The 22207-nt window shown below is 38.1% G+C and overlaps 2 protein-coding genes and 1 pseudogene across 2 annotated transcripts; 2 read left to right on the top strand and 1 right to left on the bottom strand.

Moving 5' to 3' along the window:
* Window positions 1–5544: 5544 nt before the first annotated feature.
* LOC113308701 lies at window positions 5545–9509 on the top strand (annotated as a pseudogene).
* A 653-nt stretch (window positions 9510–10162) lies between these two features.
* LOC113308700 (U-box domain-containing protein 44-like) lies at window positions 10163–13549 on the top strand. The gene is made up of 3 exons (XM_026557164.1): window positions 10163–11089; window positions 11184–11484; window positions 11952–13549. Exons 1-3 carry the CDS (start codon window positions 10427–10429, stop codon window positions 13400–13402), a joined length of 2415 nt encoding a protein of 804 aa, XP_026412949.1. The 5' UTR covers window positions 10163–10426; the 3' UTR covers window positions 13403–13549.
* Window positions 13550–20047: 6498 nt separating this feature from the next.
* LOC113312220 lies at window positions 20048–21042 on the bottom strand. The gene is made up of 2 exons (XM_026560975.1): window positions 20570–21042; window positions 20048–20462 (listed from the first exon to the last, which is right to left on the bottom strand). Exons 1-2 carry the CDS (start codon window positions 21040–21042, stop codon window positions 20048–20050), a joined length of 888 nt encoding a protein of 295 aa, XP_026416760.1.
* Window positions 21043–22207: the final 1165 nt, after the last annotated feature.

Here is a 22207-nt window from a genome sequence, read left to right on the forward strand (position 1 = left end):
GCTTATTGGTCCGACTATTCATTGCAAATCTTAGGATGACCAATATGTGTGAGATGGTAAAACCGATCTTAACTATGTTATGTATCTTGGTCTAACTAATCATAATGCCTGACTTATGATTTGGTATGACTGGTTTTTATTAATTGGTGTAACCGATCCTAAATAATCACCATGTGTTGGTATGATCGATCCTTGTAATTGGTGTGACCGATCTTAGTAATTGGTGTGACCGATCACGAGTGTTGTATAATCGGTCATTGTAATTGGTAACTGGTGTAACTGGTCCTGGTAACTGGTGTAACCGATCACAAGCAATACCATGTGAATATGGAACCGATCCTTGTAACTGGTGTAACCGATCCTAGTGACTGGTGTGATAGATCACAAGTATTTCCATAATTAGGTATAACCGATCCTAGTGATTGGTAGAATCGATTGAACCCATGTATGTGATTTGGTATTTGATCAATCACATAGTAGTCTTGGAAAACAGGTCAACCAATTCTAAACTTGTTTGGGAGTGTGGTATAACTAAATCCAAGAATGCAAATCCATGTAAATATGAAATAAGGATTTACAGTGAAAAGATGTCAACATACTTTGAATACGTACAATAACTCTTATCATTTATTGTTCAAAGATATTCCTTAGTACTCAAGGAGATCCTGTGCCGAGATAAATTAAGAATCTTTTAATTAAGGTTTTTGGTTTTATATGCTTTAATTACCATAAATTAAATGCAATATATCTAGAGAATAAAAATTAGTAATGTGCATTTACTAATTAGAGATTTTCTATTGAGAGATTTAGAAAATATTGGACAAGCATTTATTGGAAATATGAAAACCAAAATTTTCCATTCATTGCATATCTTGATAATATTTTCGGTTTTGGAAATTTCTTGCTGTCCAAACATCCTTGGTCTATAAAAACCTAAGTTTTCATTTCTAGCAAACTATCCTAAGAGCCAGGCAAACTTCATTTCTTGTTTTTTTATGGTGGAGCCATCTATTCGGAGAGGAAAGTATCATAATTAGGTGAAATCTCTTACGACCACTGGTTTAAAGACTTTTGTGGGATCAAGATGCTCTACGAGTACCGTTGGTGGGAAACTAGATAATTGCAGTGTTATTGGTTTTCGATTGATTTGATTGACTAACGGCTGTTGAAACTTTGATTGCACCTAGTTTGTTTATTCTTGAGAATCTTCTCTTCTGATATAAGATTCACTCAAACTAGATCGAAGTATCGACGGTGTCTTTTTAACTGTTGTTAGATCTAAAGACATCTTGTGATAATCCGTTGTTAGCAGACTCCGTTTTGTGTGTGATTGATCACAAGAGATTCAAGTGGTGTTGTGCAGGTATATTGAAGATTAAAGAAGATTTGGAGACGAAGAAGATTTCTTATTGGTTTTCGTATCTTATGAATTGTGTGCACAAACCTTGACCGGATGGGATCTAAATAGAATCAGATTTATTTGATTGATTAGTTGCGTGAGATCAGATCGCCTTATAGTTTCTCTTTGAGATCTATATTGATTGATTGCGAATCTAGACTTGAATATTTTGATAGTTAAAGTTAGATTGATCTAACCAGGAAAATGGATTTATTATATTAAACGGAAGAGCCTTTGCGTATGACTTAAGATATCTCTTTCTTGAAAATAATCTAAGAAGTTATTACCAAACAGATTTATTGTTCCTTTATTGTTTGGAATACTATCCAAAGGAATTGTGCCAGTGTGTGACTCTTGAAGTCGGAAGCGCAGGGATACTGAGGGAACTAAGTAGCTAGGGGTAGTCTGCTTGGTCTCAACTATACGAAGTTGGTTTAGGTTTTGTATAACGGCTTAATTATGAGGGTATCCAATTCTGGACTAGGTCCCGGGATTTTTCTACATTTGCAGTTTCCTCGTTAACAAAATCTTGTTGTGTGATTTACTTTACTTTTCCACAATTATATTTGTTTATATAATTTAAAGTAAATACACGTTTACGTTAACTTCGATATATTTGATAGTGATCCTATAGAGTTTGGTTATTACCGAACCTATTATCAAGTATCAAAATTTGTTTGTCGTATTGTTTTGATCTCGTATCCATACACGATCACACAAAGTGTGAATACCGAAGTTGTTGTATTATCTCGACTTTGTCCATATACGATCACACTTGGTAAGATGACTTATAGGTTGAAATAAAAAGATTGTGGTGTATTTGGGTACCCTCGTCTTTTCAACTTGAACTTCGACAACCGTCATAAGTTTGACCTATATTCAGAAACCTATAATCCTGGTTGGAGAATCCATCCTAATCTTTCCTGGTATAAGGGTCAGAGTCAGGGTCGGTCTAGTAACACCTAATTCCTCCAAATTTTGGCTATACTATGAATCTTTCAGGTCCAGCATAGCTTCGATACCCTTTACAGAAGAAGATGACTAGCTTAGAGCAATCTCTTTCTATGTTAGCTCACATCACTACAACATTTCAACAATTTTCCCAACAAACTCCACACGATAATTATAAGAAAATATAGGAAAACACTCGAGCTATTGCAAATCTAGAAATCCAGGTTGGTCAAATCGCCGAGTCAATGATATAAGAGAAAAAGGTAAATTCCCTAGTCAACCACTACCCAGTCCTAAAGGAGTTCATGAAATATCTTTAACTGGTGAGAAAACATCAAACCATTTGACGAAAAACAATCCCCATATGATACCCGACATTGGTGAATAAATGCCACATGGTCCCTACACCTCCGCTTGCAACAATTTGAGCCATTGAATATGTGACGGTTATATTCGTTTCAAATTGGTTGGGGTACAACCATTGCTGATAACATCCCCCTCCCAACTATATAGATGACAAAGGAAATCGTTGTGTAAAATATTAAAAAATAGAAATATCTGTTTCAAAAACCCACCATGTGCCTAACATGGACATGATTACTAGTACTATATATATCTATTTAAATTACAAATCATATTACCCTCTTATAACGACTTTGTGTATAAAATGACCCATCTTATTGGATTTAAAAAGTATAACCTTATTCACAGATCTTTACTAGTTGATCGAATTAATATTTTTGTAAAATGAATATTTTTCAAATTATTTCCAATTAGAACTTTTTCCATACGAAAAACTACGAAGAGCAAAGGTTATAAGAAGGAGTGACTCCTTTTTGATGAACTGGAGTGGCATAAAAAAACCCAGCAAATCTTCATTCTCCTTTACGTTTTACTTTTGGACGAAGTAGTACTTGAAAAATAATATTATATATACGACTGATAGTGTGTCGTTTTCCTATGGACAATAATATATATGTTGTCCTACTGTAGAAACCTAAAAATGGGTTAAGGAGTAGAAATAAGATTTAACGTTTTGAGTGTAAGTTGCGAGAGGTTGAGCACGAAAAATCTTCTCCCAAACTAAGATATTATCCATTCGAAGACTATATTAATCACAGGAGAGAGATCGAGACTAATATTAAGGCAGAAAGCAAATATAAGAGAGAGATCATTAATTCCTGTTTCGCAGAAGAATGTTATAAGAAATGTGTCGGTAAGGTAGCAATTATTTATAGTCAATGTTAACTGAGATAGGGGAATATTTCATGATTTGTGTGTTGTGACTATGCTGAGTCATGTTGAGAGCACGAGATTACGTATAGGTCATGTGTTTGGACATGATAGAAGATGAGGTCGGGCTCTAGATTTGTATGGTATATTGGGTCGAACTCTTCTTGGTGAGTCACTATTGATAAGTATGAGATACTTGAGGCTTATACTTGATGACGAGGATTATGCCCGAGGCCTTGTACGCCTAAATCTCGCGTCCATATGAGACTGAGTTGAGATTGTAGGGATCAAGGCTCATGGAGTTAATCGGGACATGCTCATAAGGCCCAATTCTTATGGAGTCAGCTGAGACATGCTCATGGGACTGAAATTGGGGCTAGTATATGTGCCTGAGAGTGTCTTTTGTTTATACGAGACCATGCAAAACTGGACTTGACCAATGAATCTCGTGGGGATGTTACTAGGAATCAGTTGTGAATCGTGTTCTTATATGAAGCAAACATGATTAGTGAATGTCGTTAGGAAATGTGTTAGGAGTCAGTCACGAGGCTTGTAAAGCTTGAGTCATGTTCGTGAGACCAAGGCGTGATTCTTCTTACCGGAGGCTTAAGTCGCTCTCATGCTCATGGAATCAACTTTGGACGTGTCTTATGAGAGTCAAGAGCATACATGACCAATGTATCTCGTGGGGATGTACTAGGATCCATGTGCATGAGGCTGAGAGATGAATTTCGCTCATGACGGCGAACTTGAATTGGGCCCATGAGGCTAAGTTTTGAAATGAAACTCGAATTGAATCGTAAAATGATCATTTTTCCCTTTTCACGAAAAACTACCATTTACATAGAAGAGGGACTTAGTCTACAGTCCGAGATTTTAATTTATTGATGTACATGTCATTTGGATTTTTTCAAAGAATCTATTTGGACGATAAAATGTTTACCAATCTGGTTACCTTTTTCATTATACGATAATATTTCTATCGTCTAATGTTTGTGTAAGTCTTATGGTGTAAGAATTTCATCTTCCAAGTTCCATAATACCTCAACACTTGAAAAGATCATGGAAAATAAAATAGGTTCCTTCATGCAATTTCAGATTGCGTTTAATGTAATTTCGAACTGCATTCAATCTTGGCCCACAAAATCAACGGTCAAAAACGATAATCAGATTTAGAAACAATATCAACCACAATATTGAGCGCTACTTGGAATAACGTTCAACACATTTCGATTGACATTTTAGTTGGATAACAAGTTATCTTCCATGAAACTTTAGAACATGTTTTGGAAAAAATGAATAATCCCAACTTAGAAACCATCGGATTAGACGTTCCACACTGATTACAAGCTTAAAATAGCTTAGATTCTACCGTCAATTCACACTATCATTACTACTTCCAAAGGGATTCCGTGAAAGTTTGGAACCACTACTTCACCATGGCTATTAATGGGGTGTAGCAGTTTATTAGGGAGGGTACCGATTTTTATATAAGATAAAACCGTTTCTAGTTTGTCATATATGCGAATTAGTACCCTCCCAGTAAACTGGCACATCCCATTAGCTACTTCACCCTCTACTAACTCATTTAAAACGGACTCATATCGAAGTGGATGGAGCATGCCTTGCTCTGACTAGGACCTACACCATGTTTGTTTACTCCTGACTCATTTGAGTCGTCTGGATCTGAGTGAAATCACCTGACTCATCTGGATCTGACTCAATGAGTCAGTGATTTGGTCCCGTGAGTCAGAGATATTTTGTTACTTGACTCAAATGGATCCGAGTCAGGGGTTATGTCTGAGTCAGAGGTTGAGTTAGATCTGACTCAAAATGCAAAATAAAATGCCTGACTGCTGACTCGGCCCGAGTCAGGAGTTGACTCAGATCTAGACGACGAGTCACCTGCCAACAAACAACGTCCTAGAGAGTGAAAACTGACTCAGGTGAGAGAAGTCGGAAGGGAAGATGCTATCACTGACACAGCGAAGCAGGAGTGGTAGTTGAAGTAGGAAGAAATAATTCAGAGAAGAATCATTTTCTCAAAAACAAAAACCGTTCAGCCAAAAGAGTGAGGAAGAATCAGGGAAAATGTTTCGGGTTCTGAAACTTAGAAGATCCACAAAAACTTTACTTGAATACAACAACACAACCAATTCATCATCACTCCAATCCATCACAACCCAAACTTCTTCTTCATCTTTTAGTCCAAACCCTACCACTAATTTTCTACGTGATTTCTGTACAGCTCCGTCATCTTCTACATCTGCTAAAGATAAAGAAATCAGAAAATACATAGGTTATGGAGCACTTACGATCGGTTGTGGAGTTGCTACTTACTATTCCTTTCCATTTCCCAAAGATGCAAAACATAAGAAAGCTCAACCATTTCGTTATGCTCCATTACCTGATGATCTTCATACTGTTTCCAATTGGAGTGGTACTCATGAAGTTCAAACTAGGGTTTTCTTACAACCAGAGAATCTGGAAGAATTGGAAAAGATTGTCAAAGAATCAAATGATAAAGGACAGAAGATTAGACCTGTTGGATCAGGGTTGTCTCCTAATGGAATTGGTTTATTGAGAGCTGGAATGGTGAATTTGGCACTCATGGATAAGGTTCTCGAGGTTGATAAACAAAAGAAAACTGTTAGAGTTCAAGCAGGTATTAGGGTTCAGCAACTTGTTGATGGAATTAAGGAGCATGGGCTTACTTTGCAGAATTTTGCATCGATAAGGGAGCAGCAAATCGGCGGGATCGTGCAGGTTACTCCAGCTCCACTCTCTATAACCTAATTGGTGTATTATTTTCAGTGAATTGATAGAGTTGAAAATTAGGGTAGTTTAATTTTGAAAATGATGGCTATGTTTGTTTTAGACTGGATTCATTTTGGGGCAAATAGACAGAAATGTAGCATCTTAAACATCCTTTTTGTTGATTTGAACATATGTCTGCTACTGGTTCAACAATCAATCTTGTTGACTGAGAATAGCATGTTGGATAATAATAGGTTTGGTTGTAGATATTGATGAAAGCAAGGGTTCTAAGATGTGAGGCAATGATGTAATCTGATTCCTAGCGGTGTGTAGTTAATCTCAACAACAGCAATGTGTCATGTGCTATATTGAATTGGTTCACTATTTCAAACAGCTTCCCTTACATCAAGAATTTCATTTGATTTTTGTTTCTTAGCTTCTTCCTTTTTTGCATTCCTTTCTTGGTAGGTTGGTGCTCATGGTACTGGTGCGAAATTGCCTCCCATTGATGAGCAAGTCATTAGCATGAAACTAGTTACTCCTGCAAAGGGAACAATTGAGATTTCAAAGGAGAAGGATCCTGAGTTGTTTTATTTAGCTCGCTGTGGTCTTGGGGGTCTTGGAGTGGTTGCCGAGGTCACACTGCAGTGTGTTGATAGACAGGAACTCGTGGAGCACACATTTTTCCAATATGACAGAGATCAAGAAAAACCACAAGTAATGACATCTCTGAAACTTTTGTTTATGACCTAGTCAAATTCTGGATGTCTCTTCAATAAGTTGTAGTACCCTCTTAATGTTGTATTTGGTGATCGGACATAGCATTCCACTAAAGATTCATCTCTAAGCCCTTTGCTTCCTGTTTCTTATTGATTCTTTTTTCTTGTTTTGTTTATTTTAGGAAATGGCTTACGGATAATAAGCATCTAAAGTACTTGTGGATCCCATATTCAGAGACAGTTGTGGTTGTTACTTGCAATCCTGTTTCAAAGTGGCGAGGTCCACCTAAGTTTAAACCTAAGTATGGGAAGGATGAAGCACTGCATGTGCGTGACCTTTATTTGGAGTTAGGGAAGAAGTACAGGTAAAACTATTGCAATTTATTATTCAGAACGCAGACTGTAATTCATACGCAATGATCTCTTTGAGATGAACTTGGTAGTTAATTTTAAAGAATGCACGATTGTAAGTATATGGAGAAGTGAAAACCAAAACTAATTTTATCGCCCTGTAAATCGGTTTCTCCTAGACTGTTCATTTTCAAATGCTACCTTTTTGTCCTAAAAGAGCAAAAAGTATATTAAATCCTAAAAGACCAAAAAGTATATTAAAATCTGGTCATATTTGTTCTAGTTCCCAAAGGAATAAGCTCTGTCTCTATCCATGTGGAGGTTCAGTCCACTGGATTAAAAAAAGGGAACTGGTATTGTGGTTCAGATTTTCTCTTTCTTTGTTTCTCTCCTTGGGAATCACTTGTGGTTTTTTCCTTATTGATTCGTGTACATATGTAGCTTGTATAGATATTATACTGATTTTTCTGGTTAATAATGTTGAGTTTAAGGCTGCTGATTAAAGTGATATGCTGTTCTTTTCTCTATGTTTGGGTGGAGTTTATCCATGTCATAAGGTCTATTATGTTCTCATATTAAATTCCTTACAGTTTTAGCTAATGAACTGTTAAATTAGTTGTGTGCAGGATCGGAGAAACTGCTGCTAAATCATCAGAAGACGAGGAGCCAGACATAAATGAGCTCTCATTTACAGAGCTGAGAGACAAGCTTCTTGCCCTTGATCCACTTGACACGGATCATGTTATAAAGGTTAATCAAGCAGAGGCAGAGTTCTGGAGAAAGTCAGAGGGATACCGAGTGGGATGGAGTGATGAAATTTTGGGTTTTGATTGTGGTGGTCAGCAGTGGGTCTCAGAGAACTGCTTCCCTGCTGGAAGCTTAGCGAAACCAAGCATGAAAGACCTAGAATTCATGGAAGAGCTACAGAAGCTCGTGGAGAGCAAAGGGATACCGGCACCTGCTCCAATAGAGCAAAGGTGGACTGCTCGGAGCAAGAGCCTCATGAGTCCAGCTTCTAGCTCAGTTGAAGATGACATATTCTCCTGGGTAACATTCACTCCACTGCATTCTTTCTTCATCTAATGCTTGTTTTAGTGCTGTAATATGTCTTTGTTTTAAAAATTAACGAGGTCTCCTCACCTTTTTAACCATCCAAAAAGAGAAGCTACCAAATAATATTGAATTGCCGGAGTTCCATAATCCATAATTTTTCCAGTTTTTGGGTTTGAACTCTTATAATTTCTTAACTGAGGTAGATATGTTGAATGAACTTTCAGCATTAAACCTGTGAACCACATATGATGACTACTAGTGGTACTTGATGCATGATTGCGTCAAGAACCGGATGTTGCTGATAAATCTAAGCCTCTTAGTTGTCTGAATCTTTTCTCTGTTTATCAGGTCGGTATAATCATGTACCTTCCGACATCAGATCCACGTCAAAGGAAGGAGATCACAGAAGAGTTTCTCAACTACAAGCTTTTGACACAGAAACAATTGTGGGATAAATATTCTGCCTACGAACATTGGGCTAAGATTGAGGTATGAATTAATGCTAAGACATTTTGCTCCTTGTTATCCACACATATATATTTATTTAAAACTCAAGATTGTAGAATTTTCTAGAGAAATTTGAGGCAGCTTCTTCTATGGAGTTCTTGAGATATTGATAGATTATTCTCATGGTACAACCAGTAAGCAGCCATTGAGGTCTAATAGTAATACCAATGTTGGGTTTCATCCCTTTGGATTAGAGCAAGATTGATTCCAGACCAGTGGAGGGGTTTAAATTCGATCAAGTCCACACTGTAAATATTTTTTTAATGGCTATTACAGGTTCCAAAAGACAAGGACGAAGTTGTGGCAGTCCAAGAAAGGTTGAGAAAGCGATATCCTGTAGATGCATACAATAAAGCAAGAAGGGAATTGGACCCAAACAAGATCCTTTCCGATGCAATGTTGGAGAAGCTGTTTCCATTATCATGATGAGAAACCGTTGTGTAAGCTAGATACCTCCTTTTCTGCGAATGGGCAAGTATATTCCTTATTCTTTGTGGTTCCAAAGTGAAAAAAACTTGACTGTTATTCAATTGAATCGAGCTTTGAAAATCTGGTTCAGAAACAAAACAAATCAGTCTGAGAATGTGATTAAGTGCTGCAGAATGCAGAAATGTTTGTTGAGATTCAAGGATAACAAAGAAAGGTCTGTTTTTTTTTTGGAGAAAATAAAAATGTATTATCTGAATTCTGAAATACACAGGGCCCTTTTGACTTACTTTTGACCGTGGTTGTCAATATGATGATTTGAGGTCAATGACAGATTCATCAGATAAGAAATCAGGGTGTTGCAAATTTTGTAAGAACAGCCTAGTGCAGAGAATGTGTCCGCGAGAAAGACAACTCCAATGGTTCCTATAAACAGGTCAATTGAAAATTTATCAGATTTCTCCGGACTCCCAGGGGAAATTTTTTCAAACTCAATTGGGAGTGAGGGAGGGACAACACTAGGACACTTGCAACTACCATAACGTAATTAAGAAGATAAGAAAAGCGAAGAGTTGACTTGACTGTTAATGCGGGACTTATTGACCTCCTCAAATATACCGTTTCTTCGTAAACTACCAACTCACTACCTCCAATTCTGTCCCTTTTATCACTTTTGATTTTGGCTGTTGGTGTTTGTCACTCCCTCTAACCCAATAACCTGCCGGTATCTGTACACGATGGCCGGCTTTAAGTTATCTCACTGAACACGTGGCAGTACCTGATTGGATCCATGTAACCACGAGGCCAGTTACAACTTCCACTTGGAGAAAACAGATGAAAATCTGTTTGATTGTCTGTGTCAAAAAGACTTGTTCTTCAATTCTAGTTGTCAATAGTTATTACATCACCCTTTTTAATACTAGGTGAAGAAGGTTTTATAAGTCATTCTCTTCTCTGTCTGTCATAGGAACTCAATAGAAGGGTTTCAGAAATTCTCTCAAACATACTGGAATCACTACAGTATTCTCTCATGGAAAAAGATATTCAACCAGAAACAGGTTTGTTTTCTGAATTTTCAGTATACTTGGAGAGAATAATTCAAGTACTCAACGATTTGAAGGATAATAACAACATCAACGACACGATTCCAGTTTGTAAAATAGTAGAATTGCTTGGGAAAGAGCTTGAAAAGTCTTTCACCTTACTTGATAATTCAAATGAAATCACTTCGACGACAGCGAAACAGATTGAAGAACAAACTCATAATCTTGGTAGCTGTTTAGGCCTACTTCTTTTGACAATTCGTCATGTAGGGACTGAGATTAGAGAAGAAATTGGGGTTTTACATATGGAAATGATGAATGTTAGGTTCGAAGAAGTTAGTATTGAGAATGAATTGGAAGAGGAGGAGGTAAAGGAAGAAGCTCAGAATAAGGATGATAAAATTGAGAAAATCATTTTTGATTTTGATGATGTTGTAATTCAGATTAAATACGGTAACGACGAGGAACTGAAATTCGCCTTGTTAGCTTTTAGTACACTTGTTGAAAACAGAATGATTGGTAATGAGTGGATTGTTGATCAAGGAGTTGTTCCTCTTTTAGTAAAGCGATTAGGGTCTGCTAAGCAAGATAATAGATTAAGTATACTTTTATTGCTTAGAAGCTTGGCGGTTGAGAATGGCGTTAACAAGGTACCTTCAAAATATAGTTGTAAGGTTTGGTTTTTCATTTGAATTTTCTACATTAATTAACCTCAATAGAGAATTTTACTGTTATTTTATATAGGAGAAGATGGCCGATGTCGAGTCTTTAACGAATCTAGTAAAATCTCTTGCACGAAATGTTGAGGAGAGTAGAGAAGCTGTAGGACTACTGCTTCATCTTTCAGAAATTGTTGAAGTTCGTCGACGAATAGGAAGAATCAAAGGGTGTATAATTATGTTAGTAGCACTACTTAATGGCGAAAACCAAGTTGCTTCGTGTGATGCAGGGAAGTTACTGAATGCTCTGTCTAGCAATACCCAAGATGTTCTTCATATGGCCGAGGCTGGTTATTTCAGACCCTTGGTTCATCACCTTAAAGAAGGTAAAACAGCTCTTCTCCATTTTTGGTTTTTCATTTTTCTGAATTCTGATTACTTTCATGGCATTCAGAACCATAATGCAAACAAGGTATACAATTGCGTTTCGTATTGTATGTCGTGAATGTAGAATCCATATAAGATCCCCCAAGAATAACTTGGAATACGAGGATGGTTCACACTACTGTATTACATAAATTGTTTTTTACTTGCCCATGTAAGTTTGAATAGTTTTTGTGTTTCTAGTTTGATTTTTATGATTCGGGGTTGTTTGAAATACGATACCAAAGGGTTATGATTGCTCATCTTATTTTGAATATGTTTCCTCTCCCTTTTTACACAGTTTTAGTATGTCCGAAATTAGACTATGAACCGATGTGTGATGAATTTTTATCCTTTTCTGATTATTTCGTCTATGGTGAATTTGTCACAGTTTGTATCATGTATGCTCCTTAACTTCAACTTTCTGCAGGCTCTGACATGAGTAAGATTCTAATGGCCACTGCACTATCAAGAATGGTGCTTACAGACCAAAGCAGAGCTTCCCTCGGAAAAGAAGGATCAATTGCTTATCTTGTGAAAATGTTTAGTTCAGGGAAACTTGAAGCAAAGGTGTCGGCTTTGGGTGCATTACAAAATCTATCTACTTTGGCTGAGAATGTTCGACGTCTGGTTCGGTCAGGCATTGTACCAACTCTTCTAAACCTACTTTTCTCAGTGACTTCTGTTCTCATGAGTCTTCGTGAACCAGCATCGGCTATTCTTGCAAGAATCTCCCAATCAGAATCAATTCTCATTAACCTCGACGTGGCTCAACAGATGCTTTCTCTTCTAACTTTATCACAATCAATGGTTCAATATCATCTCTTGTGTTCACTAAATAGCATTGCCAGCCATTCTACTGCATCCGAAGTGAGGGATCAACTGAAAGAAAATGGTGCTATTCAGCTTCTTCTACCCTTCCTAACTGAAAACAAGACCGAAATCAGAATGGGATCCTTGAATTTGCTTTACAATCTTACTAAAGATCCGCCAGATGATTTAACAGAACAACTTGGAGAAAACTACATCAAAATCATAGTAAATATTACTTCGATATCAACCTCTGAAAGTGAAAGAGCTGCTGCATTTGGCGTATTGAGTAATTTCCCGGTCCCCGACAAAAAGGCAACAGATATACTCAAGAAGGCGCATATTCTTCCCATTATGATCTCCTTTCTAAACATACATACCAAAACTTCAGCCCCCATGAACAAGTGGTTACTGGAGAGTATGGCAGGTATACTAATAAGGTTCACAGTTCCTTCAGATAAGAAATTGCAACAACTTTCTGCTAATGAAGGGATCATTCCTTGGCTTGTGATGTTACTATCAATCGGGTCTCCCATTGCTAAATCCAAGGCAGCAACTTCATTAGCTCAGCTTTCACAAAATTCATTAACACTGAGCAAGTCCAAAAGTCCAAAGTGGTCGTGTGTTCCTCCTCCTAGTGAATTTTGTCAAATTCATGACGGATATTGCTGTGTTAAAACTTCGTTTTGTTTGGTCAAGTCTGGTGCAATTTCTCCATTGGTTCGCATATTGGAAGGCAAGGAGAGAGATGCAGATGAGGCTGTTCTTAGTGCTCTTGCGACGATGATGCAAGATGAAATATGGGTAAAGGGAAGTGACGAAATAGCTAAAGCATCAGGTGTTGAAGCTCTTATAAGAGTTCTTGAAATAGGTACTATAAAAGCTCAAGAGAAATCTGTCTGGATGTTGGAGAGAATTTTTAGAGTTGCAGCTCATAGAGTTAAGTATGGGGAACTTGCTCGTGCGATTCTTATCGATCTTGCACAAAATGTAACTCCAAAGTTAAAATCAAAACTAGCTAAGATATTGGGACATCTTGAGTTATTGCAAATGCAATCAAGCTACTTCTGAGCTCCCAAACTTTTTATTCTCATGGTTTAGCCAGCTATAGAGTGAAGTATATCATGTGGAATGCCAATATTTGATCAACTGGCTCCGTAGCTAAACATAGAACTTAGCTGTGTTGCTGGTTGAATTTACAGGAGATCCCAAAAAGAATTCTTAGCTGTGTTGCTGGTTGAATTTACAGGAGATCCCAAAAAGAATTCATTTGAGATATTTAATGGCCAAAAATTTAGATCGGGTATGTTGCTAGATGTTTCCAACGGATAATTCTGAATCCTGGAAAGCCTTGGAGAAATGAAAAAATGACAGTATAAACACTGTTGATCGTGCAACAAAAGGGACCGAGGAAAGCTGAGACAACATCTGAAATATACCCTTTCCAACGGAAGATGTGCATTTGTATACTGCAACTTCTGCGAACCTTAACCAAAAAAAACATGGTGTACCTAGCAAGGAAAAACGTTTGTAAAAACGGTCACATCTATGTAGCGTGTCCGTGAAGGTCACCGATAATCGTGTCTATATTTTACCGATAAATAGGAAGTTATTTAGACCCGTTATAACCGTTTTTACGCATGTATGTAACTGTTTTTCTATAATTGAATTTTATTTAAGTTTGTTGCACGGAGGAGACAAAAGAGTAAAACATAAAGAAGACAAAAGAGAAAGAGAATCGGACATACTTCTCATTCATTGTGCTTCTCATTAAATACATGTAGGAAAGTAAGAGAGGGCAGCTACTCCCATTACATGTGTAATTAGTAGAAGAGAAAAAACAACAGGTGTTAAGCATGAAGGAGGCATGTGCATGCACTATGACACATGTAGGTAGTGGTCAGACACATGTCACTACAACACTTCCCCTTGGATGACCACCGTTGCAGACTCATTGCATTGTCAAAACTGGTCGAAGGAGAAAGACGATATCTGAGCTTCTAGAATGGCGTCAACTTTCAAGACTTTTCTTCTTTGTAGAACTGTGTCAGGAAAAACATTTGGCAGAAAAACCCGAACACATAAAAGGATAAGAATAACCTCAACCGAGAAGTTATATTTCTGGTGATATTGTTGTCTCATTAAAAACCTTTCCGGATAAAAAAACCATGTGGGAAAAATAACCTCGGTGAAGGAAAAGAGTGCAACACACCTTTACGTCAACATCACATCATTAGATGCTCCCCCTGATTCCGACATCTCCCCATGATTTGTATTATGGTATTATTGTTGTCTCATTAAAAACCTTTCCAAGTAGTAAAACCCAGTGGGAAAAAGTGACCTCGGTGAAGGAAAAGAGTTCAACATACCATCAGGTGCTCCCCCTGATACAAGACAATTTCTTTAGTCTAATACATTCATGGGAGTGGACAATTCCTTTAGTCCTATGGGGCCATGGAAGTTCGGACAATCTCTTTAGTCCTATACTTCTCACATGTTTTTCAAATGTGGCCTTAGGTAATGACTTAGTAAATAAGTCTGCCACATTTTTGTCAGATTTTACTTTACTGACTTGAATGTTTAGAAGACATTGTTGTTGCTGATTGTAAAAGAACTTCGGTGATATATGTTTCGTATTATCATCCTTGATATACCCTTGCTTTATCTGTTCGATGCAAGCTGCATTATCTTCGTAAATGCAAGTTGGCTCTTCAGTGGTAGAACTCAAACCACATGTCCCTCGAATATGTGTAATGATAGACCTTAGCCATATACACTCACGAACCGCCTCACGTAGGGCAATGATCTCAGAGTGGTTCGTGGAGGTAGCCACAAGGGTTTGCTTGGTCGATCTCCAGGATATCGATGTATTCCCGATAGTGAACACATATCCAGTTTGTGATCGACCTTTGTGTGGGTCTGAGAGGTACCCAACATCAGCAAAACCAACCAAAACATTATTTGGGGTCTTGGTTTAAGGAGTTGCAATTACATTATCATCTCTCCTTTCGTCTTCGTAGGGATAAAACAAACCCAAGTCAATGGTTCCCTTTAGGTCTCTAAAGATATTCTTTATACCATTCCAATGACGCTGCGTTGGCGCTGAGCTATATCTAGCTAACAAGTTCACTGAGAACGAGATATCTGGTCGAGTACATTGTGCTAAGTACAATAATGCGCCTATTGCACTTAGATAGGGATATTCAGCTCCCAATACATCTTCTCCATCTTCCTTTGGACGAAATGGGTCCTTATGTACATCTAAAGTTCGACCAACCATGGGAGTGCTAGCAGGGTGCACTTTGTCCATATTAAATTGTTGAGTATCTTTTGTACATATGCAGACTGGTGGATTAATATTCCACAAACTCGATGTTCTAGTTCAAGTCCTAGACACATCCGAGTTTTCCCAAGATCTTTCATCTCAAATTCAGATTACAAATAGCTTGCGGTTTCTCTTATTTCATTAAGAGTACCTACTATGTTCATGTCGTCGACATAGACAACTATAATTGCAAATCCGGAACTTGTTTTCTTTATAAACACGCAGGGGCACAATTAATTATTTGTATATCCCTTCCAAATCAAATAATCACTTAGACGGGTATACCACATTCCCCCGGATTGCTTTAATCCGTAAAGTGAGCGTTTCAATTGTATTGCAAACGCACTCCGTGGTTTAGAGTTACTTGATTTGGGCAATGGATGTCCATATGGAACTTTCATGAATATCTCTGTATCAAGATCCCCATAAAGATATGCGGTAACCACATCCATAAGTTGCATTTCAAGTCCTTCTGAAACTACTAAGCTGACTAAGTAATGGAACGTGATGACGTCTATTACAGGAGAGTACGTTTCTTCATAATCAATCCCAGGGCATTGTGAGAAACCTTGCGCCACAAGGCGAGCCTTATATCTCAAGACTTCGTTCTTCTCATTACGCTTTCTGACAAATACCCATTTATGTCCTACAAGCTTTACGTCAGGTGGGGTTAGCACTACCGCACCAAATACCTGTCTTTTTGCCGGTGAATTTAATTCAGCACGGATTGCATCTCTCCATTGAGGCCAATATGCTCTCTTTTGGAATTCTGCAATAGAGCGTCGTTCGATATCATCGTGCTCTATAATCTCTCGAGCAACAGTATATGTGAATATATCATCAATATGCGTGGAGGATCTTTCCATCAACACGTATGAACTTTCACAATCCATAGAGATTTCTTTGTTCTCTGGAATCAATTCAAACTTCGGGGCGTCCACCAATAATGATTCATGGACGTAACTGTAATCAGAGACAATCTCATGAGATGGATTATCTGTATTTATGATATATATATTGGTTTGTGCCTTACTCGCCCTTTTCTTCCTTGGCTGAGTATCGATCGAACCAAGTGGTCTCCCCCTCTTCCTTTTGGGGGCCAAAACCTCAGCTACAATTCCACCGGGTGCAGCCTTGGTACCTATATTTATGGTACCTTTTCCCTTGTCGGGAATTTCTAACCTTGCAGGCACGTTTGCAGCTGGTATATGTGATCTCGTCACTTTAGCTCAGTAAATGCATCAGGCATTGAATTTGCCACATTCTGAAGATCGATAATTCTTTTCACTTCACTTTCACATTGTGGAGTGCGGGGATCAAGATGAGACAACGTGGGAATACACCACGACAATTTCTGTCGTTCCCTTTGGAAGTCCTTTTCCATATCCTCCCTAACGACAGGAAGGTTGTCTCATCAAAGCGACAATCCGCAAATCTAGCGGTAAAGAGATCGCTAGTCAAGGGTTCTAAGTAGCAGGTAATTGTTGGGGATTCATATCCAACATATATACCTACTTGTCTTTGTGGACCCATCTTAGTACGCTGTGGGGGCGTAATAGGCACGTATACAGCACAACCAAATATGCGTAAATGTGAAATATCAGGCTCATATCCAGTTACCAACTGGTATGCAGAAAATGGTTGGCTAGCAGTGAGTCTAAAGCGAATAAGTAATGCTGCATGCAATATGGCGTACCCCCAGGCAGTAATAGGCAGGTTGGATCGCATAACCAATGCCCTAGCTATCATCTGTAACCTTTTGATGGTAGCTTCTGCGAGACCATTTTGAGTGTGTACATGGGGTACGGGATGCTCTAGGTCAATTTCATTAGACATACAGAAATCATCAAATCCTTTAGATGTGAATTCTCCAGCATTATCAAGTCTGATAGACTTGATTGGATAATCGGGGTGGTGAGCCCTTAATCGTATAATTTGTGCTAGGAGATTTGCAAATGCAGCATTTCTTGTGGACAATAATGCAACGTGTGACCAATGGGTCGAAGCATCAACCAGAACCATAAAATACCTGAATGGTCCGCATTCTGGATGTATAGGTCCACAAATATCACCTTGTATTCTTTGTAAAAATGGAATATTTTGTTTGGTATCTTTAGCATAGGATGGTCTCGATCCTGTCTTTGCTAAAGAACAAGCTTTGCAGAATGAGCCTTGGATAAGGACAATGAAGAAGAATGGGATAGGGGGTGCGCTTCAATTACTTTGGAAGACGAAGGTTGCGCTTCTCTTACTTTAGAAGGCATAAAATGTGCATCATTTACTTTAGAATGCACATTGTTACTCTGCATTGTAACAATCTTTTGTCCCATTTTCTTTTTCATTCGGAAGAAAGGGATGTCCGTGCGAGATCTTCAAAACACGGATCATCATATCACGACCTGGGTGCCCTAGTCGATCGTGCCAAAGCTTATATAAGTCATTGGCCAACAGTTCATCGTTGGTAACAACATGGGATTCATTAATCCTAATAGTGGTGATGTACAATCCACTAGATTGACTCATTAGTTTCTCTAAGATGCTTCCTCCCGCATTCACTAGAGGTCACGTATATGTACTCAATTCCATTTTCACAGTGAGTTTCCAAGTGATAACCATTTGCACGGATATCCTTGAAACTCAACAAAGTGCGGTTAGCTCTTGGTGCATATAGAGCTTCTGTGACTTTAATCATTGTGTTGTTTGGCAACAAGAATTGAGCAGTACCTCGCCCAATGATTACTTGTGATGATCCAATCATCGTAGTCACAGATGTATTATAAGGAGTAAAATCAACAAATAATTGTCTATTTCGTAGGATAGTGTGGGTGGTAGCACTATCAACTAGACATTCAATTTCTCCTTAAGACATTTCTACAAGTACATTAGGCAGGAAGGTTATAAAGATGAACAGTTTATCTCATTTTCTTTAGAGAAACCTGTTCTACTAGAATGGCATCCTTACCATTCCAATATACATGATAAACAATAGATTATCATAAACAAAGTAAAATTTTATAGAACATGATAGAAAACAAGTACTCATAGATAATCCACACACATAACATAAAGATGCTAAGAACATGTTTAGCAACAACACCACCTACTCAAACCATTAAACAAACGGTAGACTAAGAAAACATAAAGTACCTCAAAGCAAATAACAACCTATTAAAACAACAGAGTCTAGCAAGCCATGAAACAAGAAACTAAATGTTTAGGCCCAGGAAAAGTCAGGCACATCCATTGTTGGGGCAAAGTCCTCGTTTCCCAGGAAATCTGAGATTGTGAGGTTAGCGTCAGGGGTAACAGTATTTCTTCTGCGTAGTTAGCCTCCTGTTCGATAGCTTCCCGGTGCGTTTTGTAGCTCGCAGCTACATTGGCGCTAGCCTAAGGGTGCACAGAAACCGAGCCGAAAAATCGGACCCTCCCGGAACCGGTGGAACCCTACCTGTTTTTGTACCGATCTGAGGAAAGGGGTACATATACCGGTCCAAAACTGAGAACCGGCCTCTAGGGGATACAGGTACACGGTCCTATTCATGTCCCTTACCATCCCATCCCATTTGTACCGAGTAATAATGACCATTAGATTTAGGGATTTAACAGTAGCTGGTGACTTCAATGCATCTCGTGATTTCGCTTCCCCTTTTGATGCTGATGGCCATGAAAGGCAAGTCATGTTCTTTAAAAAACTATAGTCATGATAATGGTGTCGTATATGTTGAATTTTGGATTTTTAATTTGTGTCATTTACGTGTTCCTACGGTGATTTATAGTATACATTCACTAGCAATTGAACTTCGAATTTATTTGGAAATTATAAACAGTCACACAGCTTCAACTGTTGCGGGAAATTTCGTACTCCAGTTATAGTTGATGGATTCAATTACGGTTCTGCAAGCGGCATGGCTCCCGGAGCACAGTAACTATTCACAATTGCCCTCTTATATATTAACTGTTGTAATTAGGATCTTTTCTTATCAGAACTCTCGAACTTTATGTTTATCTATAGGATTGCTGTGTACAAAGCACTCTACACGTTTGGAGGTTATATGTCTGATGTTATGGTTGCAATTGACCAGGTAATTTTGGTCAGAAAAATTGCTAATTTACAAGCAAACTACAAAATAACAATTCATTTTTATCTTTTCAGCAAAAAATTGTGAAATTTTGTCAATCGTTTCAGGCAGTTGAAGATGGAGTTGATATACTTAGTATATCTTTTCAACGAAATAGATTTAGTGGTACGAAATTTGTTTAGAAAATTGACAGGAAAATCTGTCTGGAATTCTGACAGAAAGTACCGACTGGTACCGGAACCGTACCTGGTACCGTACTTGTCCCAAATGGTACCGGAACCGAGGACAGAGGTACATGTACCGATTAAAAATCTAAGAACCGAGATTAGGGAGGTACAGGTACTCGGGCTCGGCAAGAACCGATCCGAAACGTACCGTGTGCACCCTTACGCCAGCCTTGCAATGCTTGTACGAATTTCCGGTGAATCCACACTTAAAACAAGGCGCACTTCCATCTGCAGTCTTTTTAGTGGCGGGATTCGTAGGGGTTTTCTCGAACTTAGGGTCACTACCACTATGGCCAGAAGTTCCTTCTCTATGCCAAATATTAGAATGACCATTTCGCCCTCGACCTCGATTATGTCCCTTACGTCCTCTTCCACGAGAGGTGTTATCTCCACGTGGGTATGGATCTGAATCAGAATGTCGAGCCCTCTTTCCTTCGGGGCCCTTCCCTTTATTGACCTTGCCATGGTTAGCTTCGGGAACTTTCTTTTTCCCGACATCCCTGGCATTGTTGTTGACAAGAATCTCATTGTGTCTTTCGGACACTTGCAGTAAGTTTATCAACCTACTGAATGTGGTGTTCTTTTGTTGTCAACCTCCAAACAATACTGGTTTGCTAGTATTATGGACGAGGTAGGAAAGGTCGATAGGGTTTTCTGAATCATTTCCTCATCAGTAAGTTTCTTTCCACAAAAGTCCATACGTTCCTGAATTTGCAGCATGTCTTTTTGGAAATCATTCACTTTTACATAATCGAGAAAGCGGATTTCGTTCCACAAGATGTTCAATTGTGGTATTAAGGAATCATGAATGTTCCCAAAACGGCTATGGAGATCATCCCATAGCTCTTTTGGTGTCTTCAAGTGATGATAACCCCAACGTAGGTTAGGATCGATATTCCTCTTGAGGAACATAAGCGCATTAGCTTTTTCTTTCTCAGTTGCCGGAGCAGCGTCGGCAGATTGCTTGATATTGGAGGTGAAGTCCTTTGCAACGAAGGTAGTTTCCACATCAGCAACCCAACAGTGGTACTCAAGTCCTGCTGAGTCCGAAAATTCGAACTCCGGTCGAATTGGGTCCATCTATATAGACAAAGTAAAGGACATTAATATGGTGCTCAAATCATTTTGAGTCCATAAACATGACAAATTTCGATACCATTTCTTATGACCAAATTTCTTTATGGACTAGATGAATATATAGGTAATACGGATATGTCATAGTCCAATTTATGGTCATAACCCGTCAACAAAAATGACTAACCAAATTTCTTTATGGTTAACAAATTGATCAACCAAAAATAGGCTTGTTTGAAAAAATAAAATACAAAAATATTTAATATTAACATGCACATATTTCATAAGGATTGAAGTTGTCATTCCTTTGCAAGTGTATGACAATCAATAAAATATATATATATATATGAGGGTGGATCCCCTTGACAATCCTTCTATTTGACAAAGTTTAACAAACTATGTTATGCGTCCGATAACAATATATAGACGGTTAGGATTTGGAAGTTTTGATTAAATATTTGACGGATATGTTTGGTACCCGTGACCCGTTTTACTTCTCCAGCTCACTTTTCTCCTCTCTTTTAGTTGATTTTTTTTCTCTCTCTCGTTCTCCCCTCTCTTCAGAAACCAAATCAAATAATTGCCCTCTCTGATCATCAAGAATCCTTAGATTTTGATTAATAAAGATTAAACATGGAATCTGGTGTTATTCTTTTTCACCCTGATTTTGATTTGAATTAAGTGAAGGAATTGCTTCCACGGGTTTGGAGGATGAAATTAAGATTTTACATTCTTACTTTATACACATCTGCTGCTTTGATTTTAGTCATAAATTTACTACGCAAAATTTGAGAACCCTTTGTGCTTCAAAAAAGATAAAATGGGAATCCAACTTGCGTACGTCCTCCCGTCAAAGGTTAACAAGACAAACTGCCTAGAACGTTAACAAGACAACTGCCTGGAAGATTGTGGGTTCATTCGGCTTCGATGTTTGTGGGGAGAACCCCCTTATAGAGTAACTTATTTCACTATCGGTTTCTGATATATGTAGTGTAATGCAATCATCTCAAAAAAAATTTGGTCGTGTAATACCACCAGAATTTTTTTCATTAATATAGAGATTGATTGAATTTGTAAACAACATAATCATCTAAACAGTACCAAATAACAATTAACACAAATGTTGTAGACATCCTTAACATATATAGTTCTCGGCTAAATACAACTAAAA

This window comes from Papaver somniferum, chromosome 9 (assembly GCF_003573695.1).
Source record: "Papaver somniferum cultivar HN1 chromosome 9, ASM357369v1, whole genome shotgun sequence".
In the NCBI taxonomy this organism is placed as follows: Eukaryota; Viridiplantae; Streptophyta; class Magnoliopsida; order Ranunculales; family Papaveraceae; genus Papaver; species Papaver somniferum.

Excerpts from the sequence above, each read along its gene's own strand:
- LOC113312220 (XM_026560975.1), bottom strand. The coding sequence starts at position 21,042 with ATGGACCCAATTCGACCGGAGTTCGAATTTTCGGACTCAGCAGGACTT. Across the intron at positions 20,463-20,569 it reads TCCATAATACTAGCAAACCA|GGATGTCGGGAAAAAGAAAG; the intron begins GTATTGTTTGGA and ends CAACAATGCCAG.
- LOC113308700 (XM_026557164.1), top strand. The coding sequence starts at position 10,427 with ATGGAAAAAGATATTCAACCAGAAACAGGTTTGTTTTCTGAATTTTCA. Across the intron at positions 11,090-11,183 it reads TTGAGAATGGCGTTAACAAG|GAGAAGATGGCCGATGTCGA; the intron begins GTACCTTCAAAA and ends TATTTTATATAG. Across the intron at positions 11,485-11,951 it reads GGTTCATCACCTTAAAGAAG|GCTCTGACATGAGTAAGATT; the intron begins GTAAAACAGCTC and ends AACTTTCTGCAG.